This window comes from Myodes glareolus, chromosome 4 (assembly GCF_982192425.1).
Source record: "Myodes glareolus chromosome 4, mMyoGla1.1, whole genome shotgun sequence".
NCBI classification, from domain to species: Eukaryota; Metazoa; Chordata; class Mammalia; order Rodentia; family Cricetidae; genus Myodes; species Myodes glareolus.
Window position 1 is genome coordinate 54,477,273 of NC_142029.1, and position 16,465 is coordinate 54,493,737.

The window sequence follows — 16,465 nt, forward strand, 5'->3', positions numbered from 1 at the left end:
TTGGGAGGTAGAGATAGGTGGATCTCTATGAGTTAAAGGCCAACCTGGTCTACAAAGTGAGTTTCAGGACAGCTAATGCTGTTACACAGAGATACCCTGTCTCAAAAATCAAAAAAAGAAAAGAAAAAAGTACAATTTTTTTATATAATAATTTCAAGGTGCCTACATTTTTACTGCAACCAATCAAATAAAGTCAAGTATAAAAAATTCTGCTTCTGGTATCATGACAGTGTTCAAAAGAATTGGTATTTGGGTTTTAATTAGGAATGTTCAACCATTGTTTTTCTTTACAGATGATAGAACTAAGGCAGTGAGGGTTAGATTAGTTGACTTGTCCAGATCACATGACAGACTATAAATGACAACTAGAATTTAAACTCCAGAATTCTGACCAAAAGCCTGCTATGTAGCACGGTCCTGGGTCTATGCATCTGTAAATACTGTGTTGCTGTTGTAAAAAGAGTTTAGGAAAACATAGGGCTTTTTCCAGCTTTATATCAAAATTAAGTCTGGTCACTTTTCTTCATTGCATATAGCTCATGGGAGACCTATCAGGAAAGAACAAGATTAGAATTCTTTGCCAATGTCTTTTCTTAGTTCTATTAGTAAGCTATGCTATCTTACCTAGAGCTCTTGATTTACAAATAACATGTTAAAAATCGCGTACTTATTTTTAAATGCTAATATGAGAAAAATAATTTTTTTAATATCTTTAGAATGAAACAGAAATTGAGCTGGGGAGTCTCTTAAGACAAGATTTTCAAGGATTGCACAATGAATTATTGCTGCGTATTGGAGAGCATTATCAACAGGTTTTCAACGGTTTGTCAATACTTGCCTCTTTTGCATCTAGTGATGATCCATATCAGGGACCACGAGATATCACATCACCTGAATTGATGGTAAGGTATTTGGTTTGCTTTTTTGTCCTTTTTTGTAGCCTACTTAAGAAGCTGAGGAAACTCGTCACCCCTATTTTCTAATTTCTTTATACTTTTAATTGAGATCTTTCTTTTAGAAAAGGTTAAAGTTGAATGGTCACAGAAATGTTAGCTGTATATGTATCTTGAAAGTGTGGATTTCCAGGTGATTCTTAAGATTTTATTTTTTCCTAAGTCCTCACTATCCCCCTTTTTAGAGTTCTCCCTATATAACCCTGGCTGACCTAGAACTTACTTTGTAGACCTAACTGGCCTCAAACTTTCACAGATTTCCCTATGAATGTTGGGATTAAAGGCATACAGAACCACACCTGGCATGATTTATATTTTCATTTAAGTAAACAAAAAGGTTTATTTCTCTTCTCTAGTTGCCAAATATGCATTAAAATGTATTTACAACTTTTCCCCTCATCTTGTTACTTCTTACAGGTAATTCTTGATGAAGCAAGCTAAATTAAATCCATTGTTAGGGTAAAAGAAAGATGTGTTTTCCTTTTTTATGTGTTCTGCTTTTGTTGTTGTTGGCTTACATGTTAGTTCTAAGACAGGGTCTAATAGAATCCAGGTTTGCCTCAAAGTCCCTACATATTTAAGAATGGCCTTGAATCCCCTATCTTTCTGCCTCTAGTTCCTAAGTTCTGGGATTACAGACCTGTGCCAACGCATGCAGTTTTCTCTTTTCTCTTTATTTTTCAGCTTTATTCTTTTTGTATTGGAATGATTTGGAATAATGCAATTGGCTGTGCCCTATCATCGTGATCTCATTTGACCCCTTGTTTTGATAGGATGATTCTAGTGATTCCATTGTTTATGTTTCAGTTTTAACTTTTAAACTATGAACTTTGAACTTTGGGGTTTATATAGGTTAGATCCTAGAAGGAAATAGATGGCATGGACAAAAATGTTTATCTGAAAATATATTTAGTGAATTGTGCTAGTTCTTGTTGCACGAATAAAAACCCAGAGACAGATATTGGAGTTCCAGCTGAAGATCAGAAAAGCAACACAGCCAAACCACTAGAGAACTCTTACCTCTAACAAGGCTCAGACAAAAAAGGGGTGATCCTGCCTCTACTAATCCTCAGACTGAGACTGAGACCTGTCTCCTCCTGTCTTATATTCCTCTCTAGTGCTGGGTTTAAAGGCATGCACCACCATCACCCAGCCTCTTGACTAACTAGTGTGGCTGCTTTAATCCCAATTAAAGGTGTGCGCCACCACTGCCTGGCCTGTATGACTGACTAGTGTGGCTGCTTTGCACTGATCTTTAGGCAAGCTTTATTTATTAAAACACAAATAATATACCACTATATGTTCTCAAAGGGAATTTTAAGGAATCCAGTTTGCAGTACTGGGGATCAAACCTAGAGCTTTGTACATACTAGGCAAGTATCTTAGTTAGGGTTACCACTGACGTGAGAAAACAGCATAAAGAAACTTGGGGAGGAAAGAATTTATTTGGCTTATGCTTCCACATCACAGTTCATCATCATAGGAAATCAGGACTGGAACTCAAGCAGGGCAGGAACTGGGAGGCAGGAGCTGATGCAGAGGCCATGGAAGAGTGCCTGCTTACTTGCTTGTTCACCATGGCTTGCTCAGCCTGCTTTCTTAAAGAACCCAAGACCACCAGATCAGGGGTGGCCCCACCCACAATAGACTGGGCCCTGCCTCATCAATCTTTTTTAAAAAAAATAGCCTACATGCTTACTTACAGCCCACTCTGATGGAAGTGTTTTCTTGAGATTACCTCCTCTCAGACGACCTTAGCCTGTGTCAGGTTGTCATCTGCCGTAGCAACTGCCTTATGTTGAGCTGTCTAGGTATAACCTTAGACTCCAAAGAAGTTTTTATTATTCTTCCCTGACTTGTGTCCCCTAATCTTCCTTGCTTTGGGCAATGGTATTTTATACCATTATCTACCCATTTGCTTCAACCAAAACCTGAAAATAATGTGTAAACTCTTTACAGTAAATCTATAAGACATATGTGACAGTGTGCCTTTCCACCCTCCTTTTGTTAAACTCTCCCTTCCACTGCTTTAGCTCTATTTGCTTTGTCTTTTAGAATTTGTAACTGTTGGCTTTAGATGGTCTCTGTACGTACAATAATAATTTCCTGGATGTTTTTCACTCTTCAGAGTTTTTTTTATCACCCCTAACTAAACTCATTTTTCCAGTTTCTAACACATGTTCATGTTTATTTTCTTATTGCCCTTATCACACCCATATTTATGTGTGAATTTATTCAGTGCCTTCTACTAATTTGCCTTGTGTATTAGTGTTTATCTTATACACTTTACTTAGCATGATAGAATAGAGATGCATATATTTGCTGAATGGCAGATATACATACTAAAGTACTATTTGTCTGGATGCCAGGGACTTTAAAATTAGAATATTTATGTAGATTTGAGTGCCACCTATACCTATATTTTATTTAATAACATAGACTAGAACCATATAATTAGGAAATTGTGATTTATTATGCTAAAGTTTAATTTCAGTCCAAATAAGAAGTTTACAAAATACATATTATGGAGATGCTATGATTAAACCCAATACTTTGCTAATCTAAAAAAATTATTGATGATTTTTTTAAAAAGTTCAAAAACCAAAAGGTAAATTAGAGCTTGAAAAACAAGTCCCAGTTTCTTCACTTGGTAAGTTTCTATATGCTAAAAAGACATGTAGCATAGATACCTAACTCCTGTTCACTATACAGTAGTAGAGTCTTCCTCTTCTGCTCTTATCAGGGAATATAACCCCGAAAGAACCTGAACCGGCCGCCTCAACAGTAAACTTTGCTACCTTGGAACATATTTCAGTTACCACCTTTCACTAGCTGTTTGTCTTGCTCTTTTTCCTGCCTCATACAGTTCAGTGGTAGAAAGCTGCCCAGTAGGAGTTCTGTAATAAATCTCCAATTTAGAGGGAAAGAAGAGAGATACTTTATATATAAAACATATAATATCTTTTTTTTTCAATCCATAGGCTGATTATTTGCAACCAAAATTGTTGGGCATTCTGGCCTTTTTTAATATGCAGTTACTGAGCTCCAGTGTTGGCATTGAAGATAAGAAAATGGTAAGTAGTAGTATCTGAAATCAAAGGAGGCTAGAATAAAATTTATATTGAATATTCAGGGAACATAAGTTCTGTTTCTGGTTACAAACATTCAAATATAAAAAGTCTTTTGAACAAGCTGGGTGTGGTAGCTCACCCTGTGATTTCAGCATGAGGAAGACAGAGACTGAAAGAATATCTGAGAGTTCGATGCCAGCGTGGGCTCCATAATGAGCTCTAAGCAAACCTAAGTGTGAGACTGTCAAAACAGAGAAGCAACCAAACGTTTGATATTTATCGCTGAATATCACTGTAAAAATAGAAACTGTACCAGCTTTCACTGATGATGACAAATAGAAAACCCAACTTAAACTGGCCTAAAGAATTTTTGGCCCTGTAACTAAATATACAAAGATAATGTAACTTCAGTCATAGCTTGATTCTAGATTCAAAGAACATTCACCCAAATTAACTTTATGCATTTGTTGTTATAGCTCAGGGTGCCTTTGAATTTATGGTAGTCTTCCTGCCTCGGCCTCCTGTGTGCTAGGATTATGATGGCCACCTTGTTCATCTAGCTTCATACTTGTTAGGTAATAATAATACTAATGGCTGCAGGCCCATACCATCATGATATCTAACCCAATGGAAGACATAAAACAGCAGTAACTGAGAGCTTGAACATCCGTTGTATAATTTAATTTTATAGTTCACCTGCGTCTGATGTTGGTATTTCTGTTTTTAGTGTGCATGTGTATTAGCATTAGTGTGCAACAGTGCTCATGTAGAGGCCAGGGGACAATATGCAGGAGTTAGTACACTCCTTCCACTATATGGATCCTAGAACTAGAACTTAGTTGACAGGCTTGGCAGCAAAGCCTTTGCCTTGGGAGTCATCTTGCTAACCCAGTGGCAGCTTTTATTTTAGTATACACTTCCCTTCTGATAACTTTAACGATCCATGTAAGACATAGAAAAATTTGCTATAAATTTTAAGTCAATGCCTGTTATTTCAGTGTTAACTAGTAAATTTTTAATAATTTCAATTCCATCTATATGGCTTCCCTAAACATTTATGCCAAATGAAAGAATAAATGACTTTAAGGAAAATGGAATTTTTATACTATAAACTGTAAAGAGCTTACTTGTTTAGATACATGTGTTGGCTAGTTTTATGTCAACTTGACACAAGGTAGAATCATTGGAAAGGAAGACGCCTCAATTTAGAAAATACCTTCAAAAGATCAGACTGTAGGCAAGCCTGTAGGGCATTTTCTTAATTAGTGATCCATGAGGGAGGGCCCAGCCCATTGTGAGTAGGGCCATCCCTAGGGCTTTGTGGTCCTGGGTGCTATAGAAAGAGCAAGCCACGTGGAGCAAGTCAGAAAGAAGCACCCTCCATGGCCTCTGCGTCGGAACCTGCCTCCAGGTTCCTGTCCTGACTTTCTTCACTGTCCTGACAGTGAAACATAAGCCAAATAAACCCTTTCCTCCTAAATTGCTTTTGAACATGGTGTGTTCAATAGTAACTTCTGAGTACATACATAAGATTGGAGACTTTCTTTACTCATTCATTAGAACCTAGAACTATTGATGCAGTCCTCATTTGGTTTCTATTCTAAGTATATCCAGCAGCTGTTTATTGTGTTAAATTCAGAATATCTTGAATTTATGATCATTAAAACCATTATTGTCCATTATGAAGCATTCTGTTTAAATTTTATAAATAACTTTTAAGTTCTGGCATCTTGTTTATAAGTTCTATTTTTAACTACTAATTTTCTTGTAGGCCTTGAGTAGTTTGATGTCTTTGATGAAGCTGATGGGACCCAAACATGTTAGTTCTGTGAGAGTAAAAATGATGACCACACTAAGAACTGGCCTTAGATTCAAGGATGATTTTCCTGAATTATGTTGCAGGTAAGTGACTGTCTTAGTTGATATGTTTTCTTGTATTTCTAGGAAACACTAATGAGTTCTTACCACAGACTGATCTGGTAGGAACATTTTTAATTGAGGTGCTTTCTTCCTAAATAACTATAGTTTGTGCATCAAGTTGACATTAAACTAGCCAGTACAGTTGACCCTTTGTCAGCTTGACACACAAACACATCACTTATTAAGTCATAATCTTTTTTTTCTTGTTTATCCCCAAGATGGTATGGTTAATGTCACATATAAATCAGTCTAACTTTTAAAAGTTCCAGTCTTTAAAATTCCAATTTTAAAATTTAAATTCTAACTTTAAAAGTTCACTTTCTGTAAAACATTTAAATCTCTCTAAAATTCCAAAGTCTCTTAACTGTGGGATTCTGTAAAATCAAAAATAAGTTACATACTTATGAACAGTCACAATCTGAACAAATCAAAGCCAAATTCCCAACAGTATAAATAATTCAGTATCCAATGTCTAGCCTTAACCCTTGCTCTTCTATGCTCCAAGTAGTTTAGACAGTCATACTCCTCTTTCTCTGTCATTCACAACATTTTCACCTTTTCATCTTTGATCTGGTCAGCTCCACTTCACAGTTGCTGTTGTCCTCGTAGTTGTTCATGGTACTGACAGCACTAAAAATACTGAGCTTTCTTCGTAGATCCTAACCCTACCACATGGTGCCAAACCTCAGCCACTCTCCAGTGACTCCTTTATTCCTTCAAAACAAGTACCTCATGGGTGACTCTTTCACTACCCAAGTTCAGCTGCCAGCGTGAGATGCAGCCTTGGACCCTTTGTACCACAGGTTCTTTGTGCTGGCCCTAAGGAAATATTCCCAGATTTATGATCTTCAAAGGTGCTTATCTTTGTTTTATTCAGTGCTAATTTCTCAGCTCCAACTAACCAGAATCAGTTGAACCTCTTATTAAACAAAGGTTTCACTTCAGTGGTGCTTGTCTCTTCTTGCAGTGGATTCTTAAGTCCCAGCCGACCAGAGCTACAGATTCTTAATTCAAAATATCAAACAGACTCAGTAAGTTAGGCCTCCTTCATCTGCATTGCTCTCAGCGTACTTACTTTCCAAGCTCCCACAGAACTCTGTACTCTGAGCACTCAACAGCTTTCCAGCCCAAAGCTCAAATGTCACCACACTCCTCCCCAAAAGCCAGTGGTCAGGTGTGTCACAACAATGATTCATGCTGTGATTCTGGTACCATTTAGAATTTCTATTGTTGTAATAAAACAACAGTTGTTTATTTCAGCTTTTAATTCTCAGGTTAGAGTCTATCAGTGAAGTCAGGGCTGGAACTCAAGCAATACAGGAACCTGGAAGTGGAAACTGACACAGAAGTCATAGAGGAGTACTGCTTATAGCTTGCTTGGTGTACTTTGTTATACTGTCCAGAACCACTCACCTTGGGGTGGTACAACCCCATTTGGGATGGGCCCACACACATCAATCAAGAAGATGTAACTGTAGGCTTCTACACAGGCTGATGTCTTGGTAACATTTTCTCAGTTGTGATTCCCTCTTCTCAAATAACTCTAGCTTGTATCAAGGTGACATAAAACTAGCAAGCATACTTCACTTCACCCAGCTCTTTCATCTTCCATAGTTCCTAGGCTAGCCTGGAATTTTCTGTGCGGGCAGAGCTGGGATTATAAGGGATACCACCACATCTGTCTTTGTTTTCTTGTGACCATACTGCTACCTTAGGTTCCTGGTTTTTGGAATTACAGGTCTGGACCAATATACCAGTCTTTAATTTTGTTTGTTTGTTTGTTTGTTTGTTTGTTTTTAAGCAGAGTGTCACGTAACCCAGGCTGGCCTCAAGTTTAACTTGATATGTAGATAGTGATGACTCCTGTTGTACCTACCTTTCAGCAGGGATAACAGACTTGCACCACCAGGCCCAGTTAGCCCTCTTTTTAAAAGCATAGCTAGTGCTTGATTTACAGGAGTGGGGAGAGATAGTGACATTGTGATAAACACATTGTAAGTTGAAAATATCACAAATTGGAAATTTTTTTGGTATGTTTTTGAGACACTGTCCTGCTGTGTAGCCTACACTGTTCCAGAACTCAACAGTCTTCCTACCTCAGCCTCCCAAGTATTGAAATTATAGGTATTCACCAGCAAGCTGGGGCTGAAAATACATTTTTAATGTACCCAACCTACCGCACACTATAGCCTAATATAGCCCAGCTTAAATGAGCACAGAACACTTACAATAGCTTTCAGTTGGCCAAAGTCATAACAAAAAGTGTTGAGTATCTCTATTCAACACAGAAGTATGCTATGAAGTACAATATTCATTGTTCACCCCATGATAATATGAAACCTTTTACTAGAAACTGTGGGTTGCTATCACTGCCCAGTATCACAGGGAAAAATTGTGCTATATTATTAGTTCATGGAAAGATGAGAATTCACTTCCACTTTTATTTTTTTTGAGCCTCTAACATAGCCCAGGTTGTTCTTGAACTCTGTTATTCTACAAGTACTGAGATTAGAGATGTGCATCACCACATCAACAGTTTCTTCTAAATGTTGTTCTTCTAACATTATGAAGTTAAAAAATCTTTTTAAGTTGTATTATCCTTATGTGTAAGCAAATGTATAAATACCTAACATTTAAGTTTTCTTTTTAAATGATCTTGTCCCAAAATACTGTTTTCACCTTGGTTTTTGTTTGTTTGGAGTTTTTAAGTTTTGTTTGACTTACTATTACTTTATGTGTGTGTGTTTGTATATGCAAATTGATTATTTATTTATTTAGGTTTTTTGAGACAGGGTTTCTCTATAGCTTTGTAGCCTATCCTGGAACTAGCTTTTGTAGACCAGGCTGGCCTCGAACTCACAGAGATCCGCTTGCCTCTGCCTCCCGAGTGCTGGGATTAAGGTGTGTGCACCACCACCGCCCAGCTCACATTGCTCTTTATATCAAAAGCTACTTTAATCTCTTGTATGTATGTGACTATATATTTGTGTGTGTGTGTGTGTGTGTGTGTGTGTGTGTGTATCATTATTCAGCTAAAACTAATTGATGCTATTTTACAAATATAAAAGTATTTTGAATTAATTTTTGTTTTTTACTTAGAGCATGGGACTGCTTTGTTCGTTGCCTGGATCATGTTTACCTGGGCCCCCTGCTCAGTCATGTCATAGTAGCTTTGTTACCTCTCATACACATGCAGCCAAGAGAAACTGCTGCTATCTTTCACTACCTCATCATTGAAAACAGGTATTGTAACTGAAATTAAGCATAAATAGTTATTTGTGTGCACGAACTCTTAGAAACCAGAAGTGACATTGGGTATCTTCCTCAATCATTCTCTACCTTATTTTTGTTGTTTGTTTTTTTATTTGAAATAGGGTCTCACTATGTAGCTCTGTCTTTTATGAAACTCACTTTATAGATCTGGATGGCCACACACTCATAGAGATATACCTGCTTCTGCGTCCTGAGTGCTGGGATTAAATGGCACCTCCTTATTTTTTGAGATAAAGTGGTTTTTAAAACCTGACTGATTTGTATAGTCTAGCTAGCCAACAAAGCCTTAAGGATCCTGCTCTTTGCTTCTTTGGCACTGGGATTACAGGAGCATGCTTTTCTGTGGTTACTTGGAATCCAATCAGGTCGTCATGCTTACACAGCAAGTGCTTTACCAAATGACCAAACTCTCCAACCCTGAAATATTCTCAAATATATTTTTATGTCTCAAAGTATTGGTATTATTTTGATACTGTGGAGTTACTATTTTAAAATGTAGAGTCCTTGAATAAATTAAAATTATTAGTATGTAATTACTACTACATATGGATTTTTAGTGGGTGTTGTTTCTATTATAAATGTTTGAAACTCATTGGTTAATAAATCAGAAATTAAATTTTTTTCACTAATTTTCAGTTGGTAAAGGTAATTTTACCTTTCTTCTTAACTAAGTCAGGTACCCTGAGGAAGGTTAGGAGGGATACTCATCGCTTTCTGCACTACACCTTAGTTATTTGGTATTCCTTATTGTTTCACTGCATTAACCTTTAAATCAGCTTCCCCTACTTTAGACTTTTTTTTTTCATTTCTTTTACTTTAAAAAAAATTCTTTAAATGCATTATTATTATTTCAACATGTTCTCTGGTTCTCTATCTTCTAACTATTGAGTTGCACATTGGTTAGCTTGACCTTTAAAGCTGGACACATCTTATTGTTTAAAATTATTTCCTGCTGATTTTTCAGTCCCACTGATTACTATAGCAGGAGGGAGTAGCAAATGTGGACTAGTGACAGAAGAGACCACACTTTATCCATACTTAAATTTTCAGTAAGGCTGCTTCTTAACCTAAAATATTTTCCAACACATTTGTAAGCTTTTTTTTCCTGTTACTTAACTAATTCTCCTGAAAAGTTAGGATTTAAGTACTTCACACTTGCCCATCCTTATGTTGTTACCATTCCTTTAAATTATTCTGGTAACCTTCAGGCATGAAAACACAGAAGAGAAGATTAATACCTTTTTATTCACTGGAAATACTTTTATGGTTTTATTTTAGTTTTCTACAAACTAAAACAATAAAATCAGTAGCATCACTTCACATCTCTTTTCAGTTTTTATACAAATATCCAAATCCTCATTGTTATAGATGGTAGGATAATTTTTCTGATATTTCCATGTCATAAGAAAGTTGTCTTTCATTTGGTACCCTAGACCCTCACCTCCTGAGTGAACAAATTGTCCTGGGTTTGTTTATTGTTTCTTCCTATATCTAACATGGCACTTAGCACCCAAGAGCACACATGGCAGCTATGTCTCATTTTTTATATATTAATAAGACTAGAATTAAAAATATATTTAAACCTAGAAAGATTTTTATTATAATTTAAGCAACTAATAGAGCATCAATAAGGACTATTTGCATATTTTCCTCTAAAAAATTCTTTATGTAAATTTGTATTTGGGGATTGATTTCTTTTACTTTCTGCTATTAAAGATCACCCCAAATGTAGTACTTTAGAAACAGGGAACGCGGGGCTGGAGAGATGGCTCAGCAGTTGGAAGAACTGACTGTTCTTTTAGAGGATCTGAGTTCAATTTCCAGCATACACCTGGCATCTCACAACTATTTGTAACTCTAAGATCTGATACCTTACATAGAGATATATCCACTCCAATGTACATAAAATAAAAATAAATTATTTTTTTAAAAAAGAAACAGGGAACTCCTTTATTTACTCATAATTTTGTAGTTTAGGCTGAGTTCAGCTTGTTATTTCTTCTGTTGGTCTTATCAGAGATCACTGGTATGGCCACATTTGGCTAGAAGGGAGACCGAAATGGACTCCTCCCTGTCCATGTAATATCAGAGCTCTTTCCTCTATGTGTCTTGTCTATGTTGATAGACATAGTTCTTACATGGTGACTCAGTATTTTTCTGAGCATAAAAATTGAAACTGCCAGGCATAAGCTCTTTCCTATCCACAGCATATCTTCTCCTGCATCCATTTAGCAATAAAGGAATTCTTGTAGCTGTCCTGGGTTAAAGAATAAGGGGCTCTAAGTGCATACTGAAAAGCATATCTTATTGTGGGCCACTGATGTGACAGACTAACAAGGATTTTTTTTGTTTGTTTGTGGTAATTTGCCATTAAATAATTTGTTTAATTTATTTAATTTATAATACTAGGGATTGAGCCCAGACATTCTACATGCTAAGCAATTGTTCTGCCACTGACTTATTCCTAGTACAGTTGCTAATTAGTTGTAATTTTTAAATTGTTAATTTACCTGGGACTCTAGACATGGCCAGAAAGATTATTTTGAAGTAAATAATCACAATGAACTTTTAAGTATGACTTTTATTAGCTTTACCTTCAACTTTTGCTTTACATTCATAGTCTTGCAAATCTTTCTAACTATTAGGGATGCTGTGCAAGATTTTCTTCATGAAATATATTTTTTGCCTGATCATCCAGAATTAGAAAAGATAAAAGCAGTTCTCCAGGAATATAGAAAGGTATTTCATTTCTTTACTTATTTTATGGAAGAGCTTAAATACAAAATTGCCCCTGATTTCTAGTATACTGAAAAATAGATCCTTCACAGTCAAAGCTGGGTGTGGTAGCTCAAGCACTTGGGAGTCAGGGGCGGGCAGATCTCTGTGAATTCAAGGCCAGTCTGGTCTACAGAGTGAGTTCCAGGACAGCCAAGGCTACACAGAGAAAACTTGTCTCCAAAAAAAGAAAAGGAAGGAAAGAAGGAAGGAAGGGAGAAAGAAAGAACAATATAATCTTGGTGAATATATAATAGTACCATGAATTCATGACTTTGAGGGGAAGTTTCCTATTCCTTCCCCCCCCCCTTTGCTTTTTTTCAAGACAGGGTTTCTCTAACTTTGGAGCTTGTCCTGGAACTCACTCTGTAAGCCAGGCTGGCCGCGAACTCATAGAGATCCATCTGTCTCTGCCTCGACTGCTAGGATTAAAGATGTGCACCACTACCACCCGGCTGGCAGTTTTATCATTTTAAAAAAATTGTTTTATTTTGTTTTGGAACAGTCTCTTATAGCTGAGGCTGTCTTCAAATACACTATGTAGCTGAGGCTGGTCTTGAATACTTCATCTACTTGCCTTGCATTCCAAATGCTGGAATTAAAGTCTTGTGCCACTACCACATCCTATTTAGGTGAGAAACACATTAGCAGTAAATATAAGCCACCCTCTCTACATTCCTTAGGGGAAAATGTGGTATGATTCCAGTTACATTGTGCTACAAATCATAGTATCACTATGTCTGATCTAAGTGGTTCTTGAGCATCTTGAAATCTTATAAACTTTATGAAATTATGAAAATACAGTGACTTCATAGAATTTCAAGATAGAAACTAGAATACTTTGAGTTGTGAAAGGATTCAGTAGAATTATGTACAGACTTCACAGACCTGGTTCAAGGTTATTGTAACCTGTGTAAATTAGGGAAAGCTTGTATTTATTTTCAAAAAGAACTTATTTTAGATACATTTTTATTCAATTGGGAGTTCTAAAGATGTTAGACTAAAAATAATTTCCCCTAAAAAATACTGATGACATAGACTTTGCAAAGAAAGGGATGGAAAAACTTTTAATTGGGTTAGGGTTTAGCTGTTTTGATAGTAACTGTTACATAGAAAACACAGGTCTTTCAGAGGTTGTTAGGATAGTTAATAAGGTATGTCTTTCTGTTCTTTGTCTAGGAGACCTCTGAGAGTACTGATCTTCAAACCACTCTTCAGCTGTCCATGAGAGCAATTCAGCATGAAAATGTAGATGTTCGTATTCATGCTCTTACCAGCTTGAAGGAGACCTTATATAAAAATCAGGTATGCTAAAGCAGTATAATTCAAATTATAAGAAAAAAGTGTTGGGTACTTGAAGAAAAGAGGATACATTGACATTTTTGCCTGAAAACTCTAAAACTTTGGTGGAATTAGTCTTTTTAATTTTACCTAAACTATCCAATCTGACTGAAAAATGAGTAATGTATGAGAAAGATAAATGCCCGTTAACTTCAGTCTCACAAATTTGCAGAATATTCTGCTGTTTTGAAGGGTCCTGATTTCATGGTTGTACTTTAGACTACTGCATCTTAAATTTTAAAATATTGTTTTTATTTTTGGTGTGATATTTGTGGTGTATTCTCATGTGTGCAGGTGTCTTTCTCTATCACTCTCCTCCTTTATGATGGTCCCTCACTGTTTAGGCTAGGTTGACTGACTACTGAACTTCTAGAATCCTCTCTCTCTCTCTCCCAGTTCCCGGTTTCCAGCCATACAAAACCATGTCCCACTTTTTCAAGTGTTAGACGTTTGAACTCAGGTCCTCATGCTTGTGCAGTAAACTCTCTTCACTCACTGGCCCATCCTCCCAGCCTTGACGACTTCATCATTTTAAGTAAGGATTTGAGTGTACATCAGTTTGTGATTCTTCTTATGTAACTACCTCACTGGTATCTGTCATATGAAATGCCAATAATTTTATTATTTTATCGTTGGACAGAGCTAACTTTATTAGTTTTTGTTTATTTAATTTTGAGTAGTTCAAGCTAGCCTCAAACTTTGAGTAGAGCCAAAGATAGCCTTGAACTCATGATTTTCATCCCTTAGCCTTTTGTTCGTTTGTTTGTTTTTTGAAACAGGGTTTCTCTGTAGCTTTGGAGCCTGTCCTGGAACTCACTCTGTAGACCAGGCTGACCTCGAACTCACAGAGATCTGCCTGCCTCTGCTTCCCAAAGCATTCATGCTGTCATTAAAGGCGTGCACCACTACCACCCGACTTTGCCTCTGCTTCTTGAGTGAGAGAATTATAGGCTTATACCATCATGTCAACATTTCTTTCTCTCTTTCCTTTTTCCTGCTTCCATCCTTCTCTCTGTTCCTTCTATATTTCTAGTTGTAGTGTTCATATTAAAGGGATCTTTTGGGACAAATTCCAGAAAAATAAAAAGATTGTAAGAAACTCAAATTAACCTTGATGGGATGCAGAATTCTATTTAAAAGTCATAAATTACTAATTATTTTAAAGAATTCATTGAAAATGAAATGCTAGAGACTTCCAGATTGTCCTGGAATAAAGGTGAATGCCTGAATCAACTCTCAATCTCTCCAATATCAAAAGTACCAACAAGGAGAGCACATTAATCCTAGTATGCTATCCACCCCTTCAGTATTGTTACAAGATAGGATCCTGAGAACTGGAGATTCTGAACAGTGTGTATAAAGAGACCAGATCTAGAACTTCACTCCCAGTGTAACAACACTGGCAATGGTTTCTGGGTACCGGCTACAGAGAAGATACTGGAAACTATATAGATGCTAAGGTCTCAGACAGTCATCATCCCTGGGAGAAGTAAAAGAATAGGGAGGAGGAGGAAACATGCCTTGAAGACCTTGTTATAAACAAAATGAAGAAAGGTAGGGGGAAGACTTAAAAGGCTTGTAGAAATTTATCAAATCATACCTCTGATACCAAAAAGAGAAAATAAAATGGTGCTTTATTTTTAAACAATTAACTGTACTGTGCTGATATAGGTGTTTATTTATAAAATGAAAATCTTAAAGCCATTACAGAATGCTTATTGTTAGAGCCTATATGGAGGATTCATAATATGAATAGAAAAATTGCATATAAGAAAGCTGGGTGTTAGCTAGGCAGTGGTGGTGCATGCCTTTAATCTCAGCATTCAGGAGGCATAGGCAGATGGATTTCTGTTAGTTCAAGACTGCCACCCAGGTCTACAAAGCGAGTTCCAGGACAGTCAGAGCTAAATAGTGAAACTCTGTCTCAAAAAAAAAAAAAAAAAAAAAAAAGGAAAAGGAAAAGGGGAGGAGGGAGCTGGTTGTAGTGGTGCATGTCTTTAATAATCCCAGCATTAAGGAGACAGAGGCAGATGGATCTCAGAGTTCAAGGCCAGCCTTGTCTGCATAGAGAGTTCCAGGCCAACCAAAGCTATATAGTAAGACTCTGTCTCAAAAAACAAAGAACAAAATAAAGAAAGTGAAAAAGAAATCCAAGCATGGCACTTTAATCCCAGAACGTGAAAAGGCTGGCAAGAAAGATTGCTTAGGACCAACCCAAGGTACAGTGTGAGAACCTGTCTCAAAGAAAATAGTCCTTCAGTTGTGACAGTTCTTTCTTAAAAGCAACCAAAAAGTAAAAGAAAACTAGAATTAGCACTGTAACCTAAATTAAGAATTTCAAATATTTGCAAGTTCAGTAAAAAAACTGCATGAGAATTTTAATTTTAATCAGAGTGCTGGACAGATGGCTAACTGATTAATAATGCTTGCTTCCAGTCATGGATACCAAAGTTCAGATTCCAACACCCATGTAACAAGTCATGCATTCTATGTATGCCTATAATCCCAACTCTGAGTTGGAGAGAAAAGAATTGCTGGGTTAGTTTTCAGCCTAGCCTAGAAAACTTGAGCCCCAGGTATAGGGAGACCTTGTCTCAAAGGAATAGGTACAAAGTGATAGAGAACATCCAATATCTTCTGGCCTTTGCATGCTACGTGTTCATATGGCACTCACTTAAACACAGATACACACACACACACACACACACACACACATGTGTGCATGCACACGCTCTCACACATAAACAAATAAATGAATGTAGTGATATATTGTTGTGTTTTAACAAATAAAGCTTGCCTGGAGATCAGAATGCAGAGCTAAACCACTAGAGGCCAGGGAGTAGTGGTGCATACCTTTAATCCCAGGATTAAACAGAGACAGGGATTTCTGTTAGCTCAAGGACACTCTGGGCTACACAAGATTGAATCTGTCTAAAAGAGAAACAGAGCTCATACAAAGGTGATCCCAGCACTTGAAATCCCACGCCTTTAATGCCAGCACTAGGGAGGTGGACAGAGGAATATAAGGCCGGGGGAGACAGGAAAGCAGTGCAGCCTGAAGTTTGGTGCAGTTGCAGTCTGAGCATGCAGAGGATAGGATAGGATCTCCCTTTTGGTCTGAGAATTCGTTAG

At 36.9% G+C, this 16,465-nt stretch overlaps 1 protein-coding gene across 2 annotated transcripts in view; it reads left to right on the forward strand.

Annotated features, from left to right (window-relative positions):
* The window catches only part of Atr (ATR checkpoint kinase), a 107,805-nt gene that overhangs the window by 24,601 nt on the left and 66,739 nt on the right, over window positions 1–16,465 (forward strand). For both annotated transcript variants that reach the window (XM_085689551.2, XM_085689552.2), the window contains exons 16-21: window positions 717–902; window positions 3,935–4,027; window positions 5,796–5,926; window positions 9,044–9,187; window positions 11,863–11,956; window positions 13,172–13,297. In XM_085689551.2, coding sequence (XP_085545677.2) covers window positions 717–902; window positions 3,935–4,027; window positions 5,796–5,926; window positions 9,044–9,187; window positions 11,863–11,956; window positions 13,172–13,297 — 774 coding nt within the window. The remainder of the gene's footprint in view (window positions 1–716; window positions 903–3,934; window positions 4,028–5,795; window positions 5,927–9,043; window positions 9,188–11,862; window positions 11,957–13,171; window positions 13,298–16,465) is intronic.